Below are 22,168 nucleotides of genomic sequence, written 5' to 3'. Positions count from 1 at the left end.
TTCAGTTTGCCATGGCTTAAAGTGTTAACATTCAGTAAGTGGGAAATATTTCTCCAGAAATACCTACCAGCAAGGTGTCTGGACTGCAACTAATCTTTAGAACCAGGCCTCTTCAGCTCAAAGACCAGCCTCTCTCTCTTCATACTCTCTGGACAACGTCTTCAGCACATGGTGAGGCCCCCGCATGTTGCATGATCAGAGGTAGGTCTCTGCAGATCTGCAGCTAGAGCTTCAGTCAGTATTCTGGAGCCAGCAGAATCCCTGCAGCAGGTCCTGCCCTGGGAATCCTCCTCCTCACTGTGCTCACAAGCATATTCAGTATTCTCTCTGAATTTTCTCCATTAGTCACCCCTCTTTCTTTGTTATTACTATGATTGCCAGGGAACACTAGAGAAAGTGTTCTTATGCACATGGGGTAAGGGAACTGATGGACTTGAAAACTAAAGGCTTACTCAGCTTTTCAGAGACCCCCATCCTCTCAAAGACTTCTGTCTAATTTCTTAATGTTGTCTCCCCAGCAGTGGCAGTATTGGCAATGTGATGCTGTTTCGTGTCCACCTCGAATGATAATGAGGGAATGAGCAAATGGTCAGTAATTTCTCATTGAAAACAACTATGTGTTAGCAGAAAAAAGTCCTACCTGTCATTAATTCCTTGCCTACATAGAGCAGTGAATTCAGGTGATACTAAAAAAGGAAAGGAAGAGCAAGACTTCCCTGTGAAATGATCTTTAGGACTGGTGCCTTCAACATCAGGTTCAGCTCTCAGCAGTCTCTCTCACAGATTTCTGAATACCTAATGGATAATCTCAGCCAGTTTACTTGATGGTGTTCTCAGTGGGAGGTAAGAAATGATATCTCAGACCTCCATGACTGGAGATTTTTGAAAGCTGACTTTTTCTTCTTGGATGTCAACAAGAAGCATCAGACCTGCTCCAGAGATGGCCTTTAACATAGTTTATTTGATACTTTTGATACCCTGGTCAGGTTGTCTGATAAATGCCTGGTTCAATTTTGCTGGCTAAAGGAACCAAGTTGTCTCTTCAGTACTCTGATATTCCTGTTATAATCCTTAAATCCAGTCCTTGTGGACTGCCCTTACACCTTCATAATGATAGGTTCCTAATTAGCATCACTGAACTATATTTAGTACGTCATTTTTCAGAGCTTGCTCAGCCATAGCCACTAAAGTTCTCAAGGATCTACCAAGGTTCTTATCTCCAAGCCTGAGAGAGAGTTCAGTCTCCTAGCTTTTAGTCCGTCTCCTAGCCACTGAGCTGTGGGATTGAAATGATCCTGATGAGAAACAAGTCTAGGGTTTCAAGTGAAACTCAGATATACCTTGATTTTTGCTAAAACACTCAAATAAAATTAATGTAGTGAAGATCTGAAGCTGAATCAACAGGCAATGGATATGTTAAATTATGTGTCAGAATTAACGGAGGAAGAAAAATGTATTAATAGACTTAGAATAACTTTCTTGTTTTGCTTTATAAAGGGACCCTGGTTATATATTGTTAGCGGCTTATGTGGTAACTAATTATCCTAAAAGAATATTTTCTAATATATGCACTATATTGTGTAGGAAGCAACTATTCAGTAGTGAATAATGTAATTTTGCACAGTGTAAGTATATTGGGAAGGGATTGTGCAGTAGGGCATGAGACAGGTTTTACAGTTGCTTTTGTTCTATGCTTTTATTGTTCAGAAAATGTACTGGGCAAAAATATTGTTTAGTGTGTGAATGGGATTGAAATAATAGAAATCAAGGAATGATAGCGTATAGGTGGGTAACAGACTGAATTCTTAGCTTATTCTTTCTGATATTTTATCAATTTCTACTTCTTTCTAAAACATCAAATTGCCAAACCTATATTTTTAAACTGTAATAACATTTTGAGGTTTGTATATTTCAATATATCAATGTATTTACTATTTTAATATTAAAATAACAATAATATTAAATTCAATTATATAACACCTCATTATACATTGCATTTGATAATGCCATGACATATTTAATATATTAAGTATTTTTATAATTTAATTCCAATGATAAGTATGTTGGATTAGATTTTGTGTACATGTTAACCCCTCCCCCCTGCTGAGCTCCAGAAGTTTGACAGATTAGTTAAGGCTGAATTAATTAAGATTAATACTTTTGGCAACATTGAACAATAGTCTCATTTTGTTTGTCCCGCTTGATGCATCTTGCATTGGCCTGAGATTTACCAGTCATCCTCTTGAATTTCCAAAAATGATGCTGTTCTATGGCATTGAGCACTTTAGGTGCTCAATTTATTTATCCAGATAGCTACTTAAAATTTAGACCATGGTTCCTAGAGGCTGCTGATGCCATAACCTGTCTGCAGGGTGCTCTTCCAGGTTTAGATGCAGTTGAAGGGTTTGGAACTCTCTTTCTTTAAAAATGCAAAAGGATAGTAAAGAAGTGGCTTCTTCCACAAGTCCTGCTTCAGGACTTGTGTCCCAATCCTTGTCTGAGAGCCTGTAACTAAATCTGATCTAGTGTTGTGAAATGATTAATTTAAATGCCCTTTCTTTAAGGTTTGCTAACAGATACAGCATAGAGAATGCCGTAGTTCAGGTGAATTTAAGGACTGGAGTTTTGAGGGGACTGCTAATTTATGCCCTGATCCTGCAGCGTGTTAGTGTGGTTCTAGGAATTTGTACAACAAAATTTATAAGACTTACAAGACATCTCTTTGCCACGCTTTGTTTAATTAGCCTGAAATAAGGTTCAGAACCTTATGTTGTGATTGTAGTTGACTTCAGTTCATCTGATATATACCCAGTCCCCAGAACAAGGCAAAAACAACATTTCTTTTACCTTATCCCTTCATATTAGTGTATTGGATAGTTAGAAATTATTCATTTGTGCACAGAAGCCAATGCTGGACAAATGTTTAAGAAATTATGGGAGAAAACTAGGAGATAAAACAAATTAAGAGAAACAAATGGTGAAAGAGGAGAACTGTAAAACTGATCAGTCGCTTTTTCAGATTTTATAAGCCATTGTACGCTTACTGCTGCGGTAATGAACAGGAGTGGATGATACATGTTTTGGTCATCTTAATTGAAAAAAAAAAATGAGGACGGTAGTAAGCAGTATTTTTTTTATTCTGTTTTCAGCTAGTGGCTACTAGCAAGTATTCTGTTTTCAGCTCATAGGTCTGTTTTAAATGTCAGGAAAATAATTGTTCAAAAAAGGCTATCAAAACATACTCACGTTCTCGGGGGGAGAAAGGACTATGCATCGCTTCCAAGCCATTTTATTTGGCTGTCACAAAAAAGGACGTGGACTGACACCAGAGGGAGCTGCATTCCTGTATCCCTTTCTTACTGAAGGGTTAATTGTGACTAGAGCCTTTGAGACAAGAAGAAAAAAGTTGTGAAAAGAATGAGGTGGTGAATAATACATTCCTTAATTAAAAATAAATAATAATGTATCGTTTTATTTAAATGAAAAACACTTGTACTCTTAATAAAAATAAATGCCAGTATGATGGACTGAGAAGAACAGCTAGTAATATTGGAGGGAATATGACTTGCCTTTTGAAAATGACAAATTTTGGTATATTTCTGGTCAATTAAGCAAGCTTTGCAAATACAGTAAAATAATCTTTTCACAGATGTTAAAATAATTTATTTGCAGAAGTCTATCGTGTCATTTAATTTAACAGGCAAACAAGATCGCTGGTCTTTCTGATCTGGTATTATGTATCCAGTTGTGACCAAGATGCTAAAGTGTTATTATTTTGTCATAGTCATCTGTCATTCTCTTTCTTGTACTGCATGAAACAAGAGTAGAGTTTTTCATCAAGCAGTCCCATAATGATGTAAATTTTCTGAAGCATTAATAATGCTTTGGAATATTCATTCTATATAACGGAACTAATTTTGATTCCTTACTCTTCTAACATATTACCTGTAAATTAAGTGGAATGAGATCGGGTTTGTTTACTGATGTATTTTTTTCTCATATGATTTTTTTTGTCTATTTGAGTCTTTGTGACACTTTGTTCAGTGTTATCACCTATAATCGTATTTTTTGTAATCCATTTGAAATTGAAGATACATTCATATGGAATACACACAGAGATGGCAACATAAACAAATACTGCATTATAAATGTTGTATACATACATACATTCACACATAGTATTCTTTTGAAGGGAAGTTGTACATTTCACTAAAAGCAAACATTTTGCTTTGCTTGAAAAAGCATTTAGTTAAATGTACTTCAAGCTAATAAAGAGACTGCCAACAGGCATGTAGGTAGAGACATTATGATTGGCATACCACTTCAAATGCGACAGGTTGTTTTTAATGTATTTCCTATTTGAGGATTAGTGTTCATAAGCATAGGCAAATTATTCCTTGCAATATGTTTGTGGCTGTATGCAACATAATGAAAAGATTTTTGAGACAGATTATTTGCAATTGGAGCTCCTTAATGAGGTGGATGAATTGTAAGCCTGATGAAATGATAGATAAACCAAACTGTAGCCTTAAGATACACCTATAAAAGGGGAGTTGTTGGATTTTAGAGCCCTGCAATTTAAGTTTTATTCTATACATGAGATTAGACACTGAATTTTAATTTTAATTTGCATGTGTCTGAATATTACGTGAGTTGTCTAATTAAAATGAATAATATATCTGAATATATTATCTGAAATACATTAAATTTGTAGTAAATGTATGTTAAAAGCTTAGTAATCTTGCTTCATAAGACTATATAAGTCTTATGGTAGGTGAGTTGCCAGCTAAGTAGACTTTACTAACTTTCCATCTCTTATTTTACTGTGGACTGGTACTTAAAGACAAAGGTACTTAAAGAATGGCTGCACCTTTGATCTGCTTCTCACTGTGGCTAATAGAAGCTGCTCCAAGAATGAGAGCAAGGCAAGCATGTACGATACTCCTGCTAATCTCCCAGCCTCCAGCTCTTTCCAGCGTGGAAGCCTCTTCAACCAGCTGGGGTTTCTGTGTATTTGCTAATGCTCAGTGTGTTTCTTTTCCATGACTTAGTGTCGTTGGCAAACTTTAATCTCATTTTTTTCAGGTAATTTACGGATATCTTGAATAGCATAGGTCCCAGTACAGAAACCTATGAAAACTCACCTTTCTCAACTGTGAAGACCAGTAATTTACTCCTATCCTCTGTTTTGTACCGTTTGAGAAATTACTTATCCATGCCATGTTGTTTCTTTTTTATGTCCCGTTTGTTAAGTTTTCCTAAAAAGCTTTGATTAACGACTTGCAGAACTCTCTTGGAAATCTAACTAGATCATAGCTCTCCATCTGTGTGCTTATAAACCCTTCAGAGATTCCACTTTACAAAAGCTGTGTTGTCTCTTCTCTAACGAGTCATCCAGGTGTCTGCTAATTCAGTTCTTCATAATGATTTATACTAATTTGTCTGGATATCAGGCTTACAAGCCTGTAGCTCTCAAGATGTTCCATGAAAAAAATTTTGAACCTTACTGTTGTGCTTGCCACCTTTCAGTGTATATTAAGGAGATTTACAAATTGTTACTAATGAAGGGACGGTGTGCTAGCGAGGTCCTTCGGTCTACCATCTCAGTGGAGGTGGGGGATGGAGATCCATGCAGTGGCAAAGACACAAGGGTTGTTGATGTGTTAGAAACCACGGAAGCGCCTCCGAATGGTCACGTAGGAATTAGGGCTTCTCCCCTAAAAAGGTGGCAGGATCAATAGCCCAACTGAAGTGCATCTACACCAATGCACGCATCATGGGCAACAAACAGGAGGAGCTGGAAGCCATTGTGCAGCAGGAAAACTATGCTTTAGTTGCCATCATGGAAACATGGTGGGATGACTCACGCAACTGGAGTGCTGCAATGGATGGCTATAAACTCTTCAGAAGGGATAGGCAAGGAAGGAGCGGTGGTAGGGTAGCCCTGTACGTTAGGGAGTGTTTTGATTGTCTAGAGCTTAATGATGGTGACAATAGGGTTGAGTGTTTATGGGCAAGAATCAGGGGGAAGGCCAACAAGGCAGATATTATGGTGGGAGTCTGTTATAGACCACCCAACCAGGATGAAGAGGCAGGCAAAATATTCTGTAAGCAGCTGGGAGAAGTCTCACAATCGCTAGCCCTTGTTCTTGTGAGGGACTTCAACTTACCAGATGTCTGCTGGAAATACAATACAGCAGAGAGGAAACAGTCTAGGAGGTTCCTGGAGTGTGTGGAGGACAACTTCCTGACACAGCTGGTGAGTGAGACAACTAGGGAAGGCGACCCGCTGGACCTGTTGTTTGCAAACAGAGAAGGACTTGTGGGTGATGTGATGGTTGGAGGTTGTCTTGGGCATAGCGATCACGAAATGATAGAGTTTTCAATTCTCGGAGAAGTAAGGAGGGGGGTTAGCAGAACTGCTACCTTGGACTTCTGGAGGGTAGACTTTGGCCTCTTTAGGAGACTGGTTGAGAGAGTCCCTTGGGAGGCAGTCTTGAAGGGCAAAGGAGTCCAGGAAGGCTGGACATTCTTCAAGAATGAAATCTTAAAGGTGCAGGAGCAGGCTGTCCCCCATGTGCCGAAAGATGAGCCGGCGGGGAAGAAGACCGGCCTGGCTGAACAGAGAGCTTTGGCTGGAACTCAGGAAAGGTCAGAGTTTATGACCTTTGGAAGAAGGAGCAGGAAGGGGCAGGCAACTCAGGAGGACTACAAGGATGTCGTGAGGTTATGCAGGGAGAAAATTAGAAGGGCCAAAGCCCAACTAGAACTTAATCTGGCTACTGCCATAAAAGACAATAAAAAATGTTTTTACAAATACAAAAGGAGGGCTGAGGAGAATCTCCATCCTTTATTGGATGCGGGGGGAAACATAGTGACAAAGGCTGAGGAAAAGGCTGAGGTACTTAATGCCTTCTTTGCCTCACTCTTTAATAGTAAGACCATTTGTGCTTAGGGTACCCAGCCCCCTGAGCTGGAAGACAGGGGTGGGGAGCAGAATGAAGCTGCCGTAATCCAAGGGGAAATGGTTAGCAATCTGCTACACCACTTAAGACACACACAAGTCTATGGGGCCGGATGGGATGCACCCAAGGGTACTGAGGGCGCTGGTGGAAGTGCTCACCAAGCTGCTTTCCATGATTTATCAACAGTCCTGGCTAACCGGAGAGGTCCCAGTTGAGTGGAGCTTAGCAAATGTGATGCCCATCTACAAGAAGGGCCGGAAGGAGGATCCGGGGAACTACAGGCCTGTCCGTCTGACCTTCGTGCCGGGGAAGGTTATGAAGCAGATCATCTTGAGTGCCATCACGCGGCACATACAGGACAAGCCAGTGATCAGGCCCAGTCAGCATGGGTTTATGAAAGGCAGGTCCTGCTTGACTAACCTGATCTCCTTCTATGACAAGGTGACCTGCTTAGTGGATGAGGGAAAGCCTGTGCATGTTGTCTATCTAGACTGTAGTAAAGCCTTTGACACTGTTTCCCACGGCATTCTCCTGGAGAAACTGGCTGCTCAGGGCTTGGATGGGCATACTCTTTGCTGGGTAAAAAACTGGCTGGATGACCAGGCTCAAAGAGTTGTGGTGAATGGAGTTAAATCCAGTTGGCAGCCAGTCACCGGTGGTATTCTCCAGCGCTCAGTACTGCAGCCAGTTCTGTTTATCAGTGATCTGGACAAGGGGTTCGAGACTGCAAACTCAGTAAGTTTGCAGACAACACCAAGTTGGGTGGGAGCGTTGATCTGGTCGAGGGTAGGAAGGCTCTGCAGAGGGACCTGGACAGGCTGGATCGATGGGCCGAGGCCAATTGTATGAGGTTCAACAAGGTGAAGTGCCGGGTCCTGCACTTCGGCCACAACAACCCCATGCAGCGCTACAGGCTTGGGGAAGAATGGCTGGAAAGCTGCCTGGCGGAAAAGGACCTGGGGGTGCTGGTCAATAGCTGGCTGAATGTGAGCTGGCAGTGTGCCCAGGTGGCCAAGAAGGCCAATGGCATCCTGGCCTGTATCAGAAATAGTGTGGCCAGCAGGAGTAGGGAAGTGATTGTGCCCCTGTACTCAGCACTGGTGAGGCCACACCTCAAGTACTGTGTTCAGTTTTGGGCCCCTCACTACAAGAAGGACGTCGAGGTGCTGGAGCATGTCCAGAGAAGGGCAACGAAGCTGGTGAGGGGTCTGGAGAATGAGTCTGATGAGGAGCGGCTGAGGGAACTGGGGTTGTTTAGCCTGGAGAAAAGGAAGCTGAGGGGAGACCTCGTCGCTCTCTACAACTACCTGAAAGGAGGTTGTAGCGAGGTGGGTGTCAGTCTCTTCTCCCAAGTAACAAGCAATAGGACGAGAGGAAATGGCCTCAAGTTGTGCCAGGGGAGGTTTAGATTGGATATTAGGAAAGACGTCTTCACTGAAAGGGTAGTCAAGCATTGGAGCAGGCTGCCCAGGGAAGTGGTTGAGTCACATCCCTGGACGTATTTAAAAGACGTGTAGATGTCGTGCTTAGGGACATGGTTTAGTGGTGGACTTGGCAGTGTTGGGTTGACGGTTGGACTCGATGATCTTAGAGGTCTTTTCCAACCTAAACGTTTCTATGATTCTAATACTTTACTGGTCATTTTGTTGATTTAGTTTTGTAATTTTTATATAGTCCCTTCAGTTTCTTTGAGCCTCCCACAAAGAAGAGTTCTGGCATGAGGGTCTCTGCAGTTCCTTTCACTGAACACCAGTGGAAAGTGTTAAATTAGCTTGTCTGCAGGGGTCTTCTCTTCTCTGAGTAACCCTTTGTACCTTCATTACCAGTTCGCTCTACAGACTCCCTGGCAGGCTTTCTTGCTCCTCACGTCAGTGAAGGAATATTTATTACTAGTTTGCTAGTTGTTGCTCAGGCTAGTTTTTGGTTTTTATGTTTAATATGCCAGAATTTATGATCCCTTCTATTTTCTTTATCTGCACATTTCTTCTGATATCCCCTTTTATATTCTGTTTTTTATAGTCGTGCTGGTTTTCTATTGCCATTACCTAAGTTTTAATAAATGGTATGCGCTGGCCTTGTGCTTACTACATTGTATCTTTAAGTAGTTTCCACAGTACCTGTAGGAATTAAATTTCTGTCCTTTTGATGTATTTATTTAAAAATGTCCTCATTTTTATGTATAATTCCAGATGTATTGTTCATCAAAGGCAAAATTTTCATAACTGTCCTTTCCTATTGTACCTGTCAGAACTTGTGTGCAAACCAGGTAGTTAGAAATTTGTGAGATTTTTACTTCCAAAACCAATGTAAGTGCACAAACAGTGCACAAATTACATATGCACAGTATGGTAGAAAGTTCTAAAAGCTATCACATGGTATTTCAGAAATGTGGCTACAGATTTTGCTAGGCAGTCTGGTGGGTTTTTTTCAGTGGCATTGGCAGACTACTTGAGTTGAGTCTGGGGGGCATTAGAAGCACTATATGGAGTACTCTGTCTGTAGAAGAGAAACTCGTTACTGACCCTTTTCTCATGATACTTGAATCTCCTGCTCTTTTGGCCTAAATGTGTGATGTCCATTGAAGTGAACAAAGGAGATTCTTCTTTTACTTCAGTATAAATTGGTCAGTTACTAGAATTTTGATCCTTCAAAGTAGGATTTATTATTTTAGTGTGTATTTTTGAATAGGTTGGTTCTAATTAACCTAGATGTAAATATCTGATCTTCCATTTTTGAAAGGTCCTCTGTACGGTAGGAGTGGAAGCTGTGCTTCGTTTTGAGAAATGTTGAGATAAATTTCACTTGGAAGGATTAGTTATTGCTCATACAGGAGCAGCTTTAGATGCTGGAAATCATCCTTTTATACATATCCAAGAAACTAATCAGTCTAGTTCCTTGCATATCAGCATTGTTAAGTCAATTTATACCAGCTGAATATCTGTCCTGTAATGTATTAAATAATTTCATTTCTGATAAATTACAAATTAAATATTTAACTTTTATTTACTTTTCTGAAGCATTCTTAATGAGCTCAGTAAGTACAGGTTGTTACAAGTGATACTCATGCATCTTAGATTTACTTACTTAAAACAAATCTTTTTCAAGGCAAACTCATTTGGCTGTCTTGTGGTATGCTTGGTTTTTTTTTTTCCTTTTTTTTGTATTTCAGGTAAATATGCTGAAGATATATTTGGTGAACTTTTCAACGAAGCACACAGTTTCTCATTTAGAGTCAACTCCTTACAAGAACGTGTAGATCGCTTATCTGTCAGTGTTACACAACTGGATCCAAAGGAAGAAGAATGTAAGTTAACTCCTACACTGAAGATTTCTTATTTTGTCACCCAGACACTATTGATATGTGAAATGGAAATAATAATAATTTAACAATAACAAATTATATTTATAAGAACACAGAGCAAAGCATCATGAGAAAGAGGGCCATTTCTATTTCTGTGACAGGTTTCTTTTATAGCCTTGAGCAGCTTTATGAGCTCTACATTTTCGTGGTTGCTGAACAGTACTGTTACCAATGAATTTACATAGAAACTGCTACAGGATTATGTGTCACTTCAGTAGTATTATGTATTAGTGTTAATAATATTAATAATATATATTATGTGAATGCTTGGCGATTAAGTCTTTACTCTTTTTTTTTTTTAACCTTCCTACTAATTCCCATGGGATGTAACCATTTGTCCAAGTAGGGTTTTTGCATTTAACTGGTTACCATTTTACTTTCTGTATGACGTTACAATTGTATAACTCCATTTATTGACACTATATATCCCCTTGGATTCTTCATAAATAGCTTTTTAAGTACTATAAATATTGGTTAGCACTGAGGAAACAAGTACTTCCAAAAGTCAATAGGGTATGGCTCATGCCTATAAGATGGAATTTGTATGGGATTTAAATGATGCATAGGCGTTGTGATGACTACAGGAACATTGACCACCTATTATGTAAATGCCATGAAGCTTTTTTGCCTTCCTGGATATCTGGTTAAACATTGGAACAGGCTGCCCAGGGAAGTGGTTGAGTCCCCATCCCTGGAGGTATTTAAAAGACGAGTAAATGAGGCACTTAGGGACATGGTTTAGTGGGTGGTGGTGTTGGGTCGACAGTTGGACTCGATGATCTTGGAGGTCTTTTCCAACCTCAATGATTCTATGATTCTATGATTCTATCTGTTGGTTACACGTGGAACTATGAAAGGTCTTGTAACCCCAAACAGTTTTAGGGTGTTTTAGACTATATGGCTAAGACCTAGAAAGTAGAGCAACATCCTATCATGAAAAATAACTTTAGATTGTTTGTGGGATCCAGTTTTAAAGTATAGAAAGCTGTTTCAGTTGTGAATGTCTAGGTATAATAGTTGTGTGTCATTCAGGAAAAACGAAGTGTCAAACCAGAAGCATGGTCTTCAGGCTGTGTTTAGTTACCTATGTCAAATTTCACTAATAGCAAAATTAAGCTAAGGAAGTTTTGTTTCTGTATTTTGCGTGATACTAATTTTAGAGCAGGTTTCGAAAGACAGTTGTTCACAGCTAGTAGCAGATTTTCCACGAAATTGTGACTTGCCTAGGGGAATTCTTACATTAATGGGATTTTCCAGGTCTCTTGACAACTGAGCATAAATCATAAACATACACCTCTTTTTCCAATAAAATGCCATGTTTACTATGACTGGAACGACAAAAATCCTTTCTGTGTACAGTAACAAATTGTCAGCAATTGTAATCTTGTAAGAGCTGTGATACTCCAGAGTGTTAATGTCATTTCTGCATTTACCCTTGACAGCCTAGTTTTTGGTTTAAATCAGAGTGGGATATACGTTGATATGGCATATCTAGTATGGCAACCATTCACATTTCAGGAAAATGGAGAGACTATTTTAAAGTCTTTAAACTTTTAACTCATTGAGTTAAAGCATCTAAGGATGTTACAGGATAGCAAGATCGAAAATTGCACTTTTCTGTGTAAATGGCCTTTGACAATTTTGGCTGTATGTTTCAGTACTAAATATCCATAACTATTTGATGTTAGAGAATTGCTAGAAATATTTTTAAATAGTATGTAGTCCCAAATGCACCAGATCAGTAACTTTTCACAGTACTGTGTATACTGTAGCATTTGCTAAACTGTACAGCTAAAGAAAGGGACAGACACCGCAATTAAAGAAAACAGGGCTGAAAAGAGGTCTACTTGATCAAGTCCAGAGTGGCTAAGTGTGACTTGAATCTGATACCCTGGATTTGTGTCTCACGCCATAGAATAGCAGTGACTGCTAGTACTTCAGAGGAACACACACAGTCCTCAGTGTCGGGAACTATTAAATGGCTATTTTTATTAACCTAAGAATATCCAGTCCTTGGGCCCTACTCAGTGTTCCTTATTCACAAACGTCTGCCCAGAACGAGTCACCAGATGAGGACAAAGGAGATGAGAGGAAATTCAGTATTATATTTCCTTAAAAATTAGATATCAGGAAACTGTTTCTCCTTCAGTATCCTATCTTTGGCTTGAAATTTAGAAGTTCATCACAAATAGTTTTGTTTTAGTCCTGATCTGGGCTAAAATAGCTGGAGGTTGTTAACGCATGAAGGTGTAGGGAAAACATTTGGATTTACCTTTCTTGCCTTTCTTAACCCTCTATGCAAGAATTAAGCAAATTTCAGTACTTCTCTTCAGCTAACAGCATGTGTAAAATAGGCTATACTTGTAAAATGAGTCTCATTTGCTAGTTCTTTGCCAGCAGGCAGTAATAGAAGATTTAATATGTTCCTTTGGGCCCATGCTATTACACAAGAGGAATAAATTAAGATTCATTTAAAGCTAAGTGGCATGAACAAAAACAGCCCAAGTCAGATTCATTGAACGAGGTGCAGATACTTGACAAGATGTTTCTGGTAGAGTCAAAGTAATAAAAAGCTCTGATTTTTTTTAATAGTCTGTGAGTTTTCTCATCTTGAATTATTTATCTCTGTGAAAGAATAAAACCAAATGACACCAAGGTTAGGATTATATCCTGAAGTAACTAACTCCTGGTGTATGATCTTTCTGTCACAGAAGAATTGCTGTGAACTTGGTTTGGTTTGAATTATTGCACTGTTTTCAAATTCTTGATTTCACAGAATTACTAATTTCATATTGTAATCGGGTTTTTTTACATACTTTATTCTTTTTGCATACATGTGTTTTTTTTTTTTCCCCCTCAGAAGAGATACTAAACTTGCATACAGACAAAAATAAATCCTCTGCTTTCCTTCAGTAAACTGAACTTTATTTCAATTGTATGGGAAACTAACCTGTAGGTATTCAAGAGTTGTCATATCCAGGTCTTTTGAGGACCTGGAAAACACGTTCTTGCTATGGAGGTGATCTAAGGTTGACAGTTTCAATAGCCCTGCAATATAAGATATCCTCATAGGTCAGAAAATAAACCCTAAGAGTATAGTTTCTTTGTAACCATTTTTAATTTCAGTATTTACTTTATAAATAACATTACTAACCTTCCCATATATATGCAAATTTTATAAGTATAATAATAGATTATTGTTAATTTACTACATTTTTGTGAATTTATTTGTGCCATTGAGCTTGAAGTACTACTGCAAGTAAATAATTTCATATCTGTAGAAATCTGACAGTTTTAAAAAGAATATTCATTTTAGCTTTTATGTCGTTCTTTTTTGAAATGCTGATACACAGTACAGCTCTGATGTACAGTGTAATGAAGTATTAGAAAATAGTTGTGTATCACTCAGAAATAAATGGTATCATGGCAGAAGGAGAATTCATAAACTAAGAGTTTATCTGCATATTTTGGTATTAATTTAGTCGTTCTTTAATATGAACTGCCTAATTCTACTTAAATCTCAAACTGGAGAGGGTTTTAATCTCAAAGGCAGTGTATCAAATTCTTGATTTCTACAGCATATCTGTTACAACTGTGAGAAGCAACTTAAAAAACTTAATGGCAGAAGTGCTATGGGTGAGCAGCCTGGCATACTTCAGGAAAGGAATCAAACAGTGTTGTGCGTTGTGTTTCAGTAGGTTTCTGGCTTAGAATACATGTGCTTGTTTTTTTCTAAACATTCTAGAAATGCTGCCCTGTCGTAGAAAGGGTAGTAGTTCAGAAGTTTTGCTGGATTAATGCTAAAGAGAGATTTGAGGTTTTGCTATAGGCAAAAAAAGGTGGCATCTGGTGGGGAGAAACCTAAAAAGCTTGACAGCTAATTGTGGTCTGTATACTTCTGAAAATGGAGACTTGGTCAGCTTTCAAATGGGGATAACTCAACCCATTGTGAGACTTAGAAGAAAGGGTGGCAAATCCCATTTTAAGGGGCACTTATGTCTCTAGCCTCTGGAGGAATTTGGTGACTTGAGTATAAATGTAATCAAAGTTAAGAACAGGGAGCACATGAAAATAGGGTCCTGACCTCCATGTCTAATATGTTAATGTGGAGAATAACACTATTGTCAATTCATTCATAAGAATTTTTACCCCCAAAGTCAAATAAAGAAAAAGACTGTTAAATTAAATTGCATAGCAGGTCACTTTTCCTGCCACATCTCCACTTAACTGAATGTTGGATTTGAGTGCATCTCCCTCTCAAAGATCTGGGCAGGTGGGCTGAGCTCCAACTGCTCTCTGCGCTTTTTCTTCCAATTTTCTTAGCCCTCAACTCAATTTATGGGTTATTTAGTAACTTTTAAATTAGTGTGTCCAAGGCTTAATAGTTCAGTGGTAAAGCCATGATATTGCATAATTTCATAGAATCATAGAATCATTAAGGTTGGAAGAGACCTCTAAGATCATCGAGTCCAACCGTCAACCCAACACCACCATGCCCACTAAACCGCGTCCCTAAGCGTATTTGTATTTTGTATATAAAAAGAGGGATCTGGACAAAATGTCATTTGCTAAATAACATGGCGGTTTTGCTGAGACTCACCAGCAGTTTAACGGCTTGATGCAGCTGGGTGATTCACATCTTCCCTAACGGGCTGCTTGGGGCTCCCTGGTTCTATGCACTGCATTTAAAGCAGCTTCTGAGTCCTCCTAAAATGATTGCTCTATCATTTACATCTTCTCTTTGTTTACCTGTAGCAGTTAAGCTACATATATTCCCTATCCAAAGAGTGCTTGAGCTGTTTTGGATTTTTTTAAATCAATATTTCAGAAAATGTTAATTTCTTGTGTTGGGAACAAGCCCAAAGGAAAGTAGTTTCTGTTCTGCAGAAGTAGTCTCTCTGCTTGGCAACTGTTAAACCTGCAGTGGCCAGTCAGAAGTATTCTGATGGCAGAAAAACCTAATATGTGTGCGATTCTAGGCATGGTTGAAGTGGATAATCATTTAAAAAAATAAAATATATAAAGTAGAAATAAGACTTCCAAGATCTTTAGGAACTGAATCACACAAATCTTTATCTAAAGAGAATTTTCAACCCCACCCCCACAATTAATTACCTTTAATTGGAATCTTATGACCAAGTTGTTCATTCGATACTGTCATTCTTTCTTCCCTGCACTTTTCAAATCGGTGGGTAAGAACGGAGAAAGAGAATTGTGGGCAACTGAGTCCATTGATTTGTATATAATTTCCCGTAGTCATTCAGTTCTGCAAAGAGCCATAGCTGTGGCATTCAAGAGTTCACGGTCTTAAAAGTTGTCAGGATGAAATTCTGCAGAAAGTGTTGAGAGAGCAAGCTTTTAAAAGGAATATATATTATTTATTTATTTACCACCTTTAGGAGAACCATATTTTTTGGCCTGGAACCGCTTCATAAATTGTACATTGGAGTGAGTTTAAAAGAATTAAAAAATCTAGTAACGGGGTTTTTTTCTTCTGGTGAGGTAAAATAAAATATAATATTTAATATCTTCAAAATGTAAAAGAAGCTACTTTCTGTTGGTACACTGATGTGCTCCATACCTGACTTTTACTACAAATTGGGGATTGCAGTTTAATGAGAGGCTTGACAGGAGGTAAAATGTTATTATGTATATATATTACTGATGTGTTCTTTTATTTAACTTGTAGTTCAGCCCAAAAGAAACCCAGTTATTGTATCTCATTAGAGTGCAATTTAAATACCTTTTTTCCCCCCAGTTCATTGTTGATTATGAATAAAAATGGACTGGCATCTCTTTTTCAAAACCAAATGTACAAAAGGTTGGTAGTTTAGCTTTCTGACAGATAATTTTTAATTATGTGGAAAATATTGTGGTGTACAAAAAGTTAGACTTGCCAATATAATAGGTCTTTTTCTACAATCCAAGCAACAGACACAGTAAACAGGTTGTTGAATGAATGTTAAACTTAAATTGTGAACATCTCAATGTTTAAGGAAATCATTTAAGACCCCATTTTTTGTTCATTGCAGTAAACATAAGTGGTGTAGCAGATGGACTCTCAGGAAAATGTATCCATATGAAATTTAGGATCTTGGACTATACGAAGGTTCTGGTGCTAGTTAGGGATTAGGCAACTGGAAGCTTAAATTTACCAACATCAAGTCAAATGCCTGCAGCATTTCCAACTCCTCCTTCAGTGTCTCGTCTCTTCTCACACCTGAATTCATACATCCAGTTTGTTTGACCTGTCCTCTTGCTGTGCCATTTTGTCAATCAGCCAAAGCTAAGTGGCCGGATGACCAGCCAGATTTTCACATATTCTCCCCCCTGAGGTGGCAAGCCACACAGGGCTTCTGTTTCTTAGCCAGCTGGCAAGCTAAACAAATGGCTTTGTAAGCCAAACTGTGCACAGCCCAGGACTACGCTGTGCTTGCAACATGGGATTTACCCCATCCCTGTCTGTAGGTGAGTTGTATCGCTGTCATGATTCTCAGTATTTTGTGTGCCACGTCCTTTCATTTCCGTAGTGCTGTTGTCCTAATATAGTTGGTTGTTTCGAATAATGGCATGCTTTTCAGTGAATGCTGGTCATTGGATATTGGCACAGGAAATGCTGTTAGCTGTTTGAAATTCCACAGTGTATGTTTTCTATTAAGGTCTTTGCTATGTAGCTTAGTTTTAGAGAGAAAGTAATCTATGCTTATTGTTGCGGATTGATTGATTATCCTCAGGTATGTTATCCCCTTGTACGTGTTTACAAAAAGTGAAGATTTAAACAAGAAAATAGAGATTATGAATTAAACCGGCTGTATTTGCTCACTGAAAAGATTAAGGAATGCTAATAAAGAGTTTATAGAACAATGTATGTCTCAATAATACGGTGTCACATACTCTGTGAGCATTTTAGTATTAAAACAAAGAACTGTATTTATTCATTGGAATAAATTAATTTACTTCATTGCCTTCTGTTGTGGTTTAACCCCAGTCGGCAACTGAGCACCACACAGCCGCTCGCTCACTCCCTCCGCAGTGGGATGGGGGAGAGAATCGGAAGGGTAAAAGTGAGAAAACTCGTGGGTTGAGACAAAGACAGTTTAATAGGTAAAGCAAAAGCCGCGCATGCAAACAAAGCAAAACAAGGAATTCATTCACTACTTCCCATGGGCAGGCAGGTGCTCAGCCATCTCCAGGAAAGCAGGGCTCCATCACGCGTAACGGTTACTTGGGAAGACAAACGCCATCACTCCGAACGTCCCCCCCTTCCTTCTTCTTCCCCCAGCTTTATATACTGAGCATGACGTCACATGGTATGGAATATCCCTTTGGCCAGTTTGGGTCAGCTGTCCTGGCTGTGCCCCCTCCCAGCTTCTTGTGCACCTCCAGCCTTCTCAGTCCGTAGAGCATGGGAAGCTGAAAAGTCCTTGACTAGTGTAAACACTACCTAGCAACAACTAAAACATCGGTGTGTTATCAACATTATTCTCATGCTAAATCTAAAACACAGCACTGTACCAGCTACTAGGAAGGAAATTAACTCTATCCCTGCCGAAACCAGGACACCTTCAGAATGTACACACGTTCAAAGAGAAGTATACTAACTTCTATTTTTGTTGGCATAGTCTCCAATAAGTGACAGACAGTTTAAAGACTTGCAGGATTGCCAAGCATCTTTGAACACATACATTTGGTGAGATTTGTAAAAACAACAAGCCAAAGGAAAAACAGCTGAAGTATAAAAGAATCTAAGACTAGGTTTTTAGATGAGGTAAACCCCAATTCTTCCAATTGTGAACTTTTGCCAGCAAACAACCACCTGTACTTCATGACAGCTACAAAATATATATGGTTATTTGAGTGCAAAAATACCTGCAGAAATTGAGACTCCTAGCTGACATTCATACATTATAATACTTCTTTCACACACTTAAAAAGGCTTCTGAGCAGCTAATTAAAGGTATTAAAAAGAATAAAAGACACTGTAATGAAATAGAACCTAAGGGTAAAAAGGAAGAAACTTCTCCAGGAACACACAACCTTGCCAACTGTAACAAACTTCAAAAGCCAAACTGAAAATCAAATAAATCCCATCTTCAGCCTCACAAAGGATGCTGCCAATACGCTTAGGTAAGAAGACAGAACATTCCAGGAATTGCAAGCCTTCTGGAAAAAATCCTGCCTTCTACCCCTTTGCGATCATACAATAGAAATCCAGCTCTGTGTGTGTGTGTACGTACGTATGTGTACACTTGTATGTGTTACAGGAACCAGAGTAACATGCAGCTTTCAGCTTAAACAGGTGCACTCTTTTAAAAAAATTGCTGCCCTAGTGATATGGGGGGGGGGTGTCCTCTCATCTTGAGTAAAGAGGCACTACTATCAACCTGTTTGTATAAAATAGACATAATTGTTTTATAGATAAAATGCACGTGCTGAAAATACTCTTTGCTAGTATGTCTTAAAACTGTTTTCAGTATTGTTTGTGATTTAAAAAAAAAAAAAAAGAAAGGCCCAAACCATTGAAAAGGGCTGCTGCTTTAACTAGTGAAAGTCTAACGCTGGCTGCAAAGTTAGTCTTGAGACACACCTGGACTTCACAGATGTAGTAACTGAAGATCAGGGAGGGAGAGAAATATGAGACTGAACAGGTACGCTGTTTCCAGAATTAAAAGTGCAAGTTTCATCATTTGTGGTCACTTTTCCATTAATCTTTTTCTAAATGTTAATGATTGTGAAATAGAAAAAGATATATGGGCTTTAACAGCAGTAAGTCAATATATTTCAAATCACTGTTTATATTGTGTTCACCTCGTGTTATTTTCCTTTGAATCTTACATAAAGATAATTGATTATTCCTAACTACTGTGCTTAAAAACTCAGGGTGTCTCACCTGAATTAAACAGAGAAGTCTCATCTTGATTAAACAGTCTGATTGAAAAAACAACACTTGACTCATTTCATGTGTTGGAACATAGTATCACCTCCCATTAAAACTCACTGATATCAGTAGCATAAGCTTAAGCGATTTGCTGGTTTGGGATCTCAGTGGGCCTTCAGTGGAACCGCTACCTACATGCAAGGAATGCAGTTTGGCTTGCTGATAGTACAAAGGTAAAATCAATACCTGAAGATAGAGAGTAATTTTTTACTACCAAAAGGATTGTGAGAGGGAGTTGGTAAACGTTACTAGGTACTTCCGAACTACAGAATGATATTTCATAGCTACAGTAAGCAATTTGTTGAACTACTTTGGAGAGACAGGGTTCTGATATCTGTCCAGGTGAGCAAAAATTTCCTCTGAAGCTAAGTAGAGGATAATGTGCTAGAACATTACAAGCATGTTTTTCACATAATCTGACAATATCTTGCTGCGGCAGTAGTGCTAGATTAATTTATATTTGCTGTAAAATGCATAAGATACTAGTAGTAATGCTTAATATTTATATTCTAACCAGCATTAAGCAATTCCAGATTAATCCAAATAAATGATCTTCGGTGTTTTTTTTAAATGGCAATATTCCCTTTCAGTGTCACTGCAAGACATTACAATGAGGAAAGCTTTCCGGAGTTCCACAATTCAAGATCAGCAGCTGTTTGACCGCAAAACTCTGCCTATTCCTTTGCAAGAAACTTACGACATTTGTGAACAGCCGCCTCCACTTAACATTCTCACCCCTTACAGGTTAGTAAAATAAAATTAATCAAAACCAACTTCTAGCTTATTTTATATAATAGAAATGCTATATCCAGGCACCTTGCTCATGTTGAGTAGCACTTGAATATTCAAGGAGCCACCCTAGAAAACTGTGAAGCCGCTGGAGGAATACAGGCAGCAGAAGACATTATAAGCATTAAAATTTTACTCCACTTTACACAAATTTTACCCCAGTGTAACAATGGTAAGAAAAAGCCATTTTTGTTATCTGTATTTATTAAACTGTGTAATGCTCTTGGATGCGAAGTGAAGAAAATAAGCAGGTAAGTATGTAGAAAGAAAGGTCTTTAATGGAAATGAATGTTGTTTGCTGTCCCAAAGTCAATTCGAATCAGTAGTTGAACACAAGCAGCCAGACAAATTTGCTCATTATTTTAAGAGCAAGATTTGAGTCATTGGAATGGAGTTCTCTGATTTATGATACTCTTTTATCTACAGCTTGTGTTAAAGTTACTTTTCTAAAATCAGGACCTTGAATCCAAGGAAAGATAGTAAAGAATGATGGCACAGGAGGTCAATGTTCATCTTTTTAATGTTCCTCAGTAAAATATTTCAGGGTCTGAGATACTACGTATTCCTTAATATGCCTTTCCTTTGCCTTAAAGTTTGGATTCATGTGTTGTCAAATAAGTAGTATGCCCTGTTTGCTTCATTGTATTTCAGGGATGATGGAAAAGAGGGTTTGAAGTTTTATACCAATCCTTCATACTTCTTTGATCTGTGGAAGGAAAAAATGTTGCAGGACACCGAGGACAAAAGAAAAGAAAAGAGGAAGCAGAAGGTATATATGTTAGCTTTATATAGCTTTTGGTTGTTTTTTTCCTGGAAAGGGGTTACTTGCAGATATGGTACTTTTTTGGTTATGCAATTAGTAACAATCCAGGCATCTTCATTCAGCTAAAACTACTTGTATTCATTCAATTCCATCACCTTAACAAATAAATATTTAATAATAATAGTAAAATAATATAGAAGGGCCTAGAGTTTTCATGCTGTCTTAATGTAACTAACAGCAGGTTTGCCAAAACTTGTAAGTCTTCTAGCAATGACTCAAAAAGGAGAAGAAAGGAGGACTACGGCAAGAATAAAGAATTTCACTGGAACACTTTTTTATAATACAAAATTCTGACAATCTTACAGGTGAAAAAGCTTGAATGACATTCTAATAGATATGTTTACTCTAAACTAGAAAGAAATCAGTAGGAATAGAGCACTTTGTTTATATTTCCTTAAAATTAAACCAACACTTTTGCAAAGGTAATGCTACTTTTTTGTTTCACAATTATTCTGTGTATTTCATACATAGAGACAGTAAATCTAAGTGTCAGATTCATAATTTCATTTCAGACTTAGAATAAAAAGCTACTTATACAGTTCTTTTTCTCTGTATTATTCAGCTAATTATCCACTAGACTGAAGTTTCTGCCTTTTACAAGTCTTTTTGGTTTACATATCATATTTAGACTGAAAGTTAAATTTTTCTTGCACTTGAATTGGGATTTTTTTTCATTATTTTGTGGCTGATGTTTAAATGCAACTAATTAAAAACCACTGCCTTAGTTGTCAGTTTTGTTTGCACAACTCTCTTACAGCAGAAAAATCTAGATCGCCCTCATGAACCAGAAAAAGTGCCAAGGGCACCTCATGACAGACGGAGAGAGTGGCAGAAGTTAGCCCAAGGTCCGGAGCTCGCAGAAGATGATGCTAACCTCTTACATAAGCACATTGAAGTTGCTAATGGCCCAGCTTCACATTTTGAATCAAGGTTTCTTTTTATTTTTTCTATCCTTTATTAAGTACAGCTACTCATACTGCACAGTGAACATGCTTGAGAATGGTAAACGATGAGATGCTACTGCTATTCCTGAAATGTACCGGAAATCATTGATTTAGCTCAATCAAAACTGAGTTTTAAAATACTTCATGTGTCCTTAAAGGAGTAGTTATTATCTTGTTATTTTTAAGAGTAGCGTGTATCCTTGGAATTCATTGTATCCTTGAGGATGTGTTGTCGTCTGCAACTTGAAGAAGGAGTAGTGTCACTGTTGCAAGCTTGCACCCAGGTGTGTCACTACATTCCAGTCTTGACATACAAAATCCCTATTATTCTAGTCTCTTGAGTTTTCT

General features: G+C 38.3%; 1 protein-coding gene across 13 annotated transcripts in view; it reads left to right on the top strand.

The window, feature by feature from the left end:
* WASF1 (WASP family member 1) overlaps window positions 1-22,168 on the top strand; it is a 102,936-nt gene that overhangs the window by 74,249 nt on the left and 6,519 nt on the right. For all 13 annotated transcript variants that reach the window (XM_076333406.1, XM_076333399.1, XM_076333405.1 and 10 more), the window contains 4 exons: window positions 10,135-10,269; window positions 19,855-20,008; window positions 20,705-20,822; window positions 21,634-21,806. In XM_076333406.1, the coding sequence (XP_076189521.1) occupies window positions 10,135-10,269; window positions 19,855-20,008; window positions 20,705-20,822; window positions 21,634-21,806 (580 nt within the window). The remainder of the gene's footprint in view (window positions 1-10,134; window positions 10,270-19,854; window positions 20,009-20,704; window positions 20,823-21,633; window positions 21,807-22,168) is intronic.

Source organism: Aptenodytes patagonicus, chromosome 3 (assembly GCF_965638725.1).
Source record: "Aptenodytes patagonicus chromosome 3, bAptPat1.pri.cur, whole genome shotgun sequence".
In the NCBI taxonomy this organism is placed as follows: domain Eukaryota; kingdom Metazoa; phylum Chordata; class Aves; order Sphenisciformes; family Spheniscidae; genus Aptenodytes; species Aptenodytes patagonicus.
Note: the sequence above shows the minus strand (reverse complement) of the source record. Positions and strands in the feature narration are given on the sequence as shown.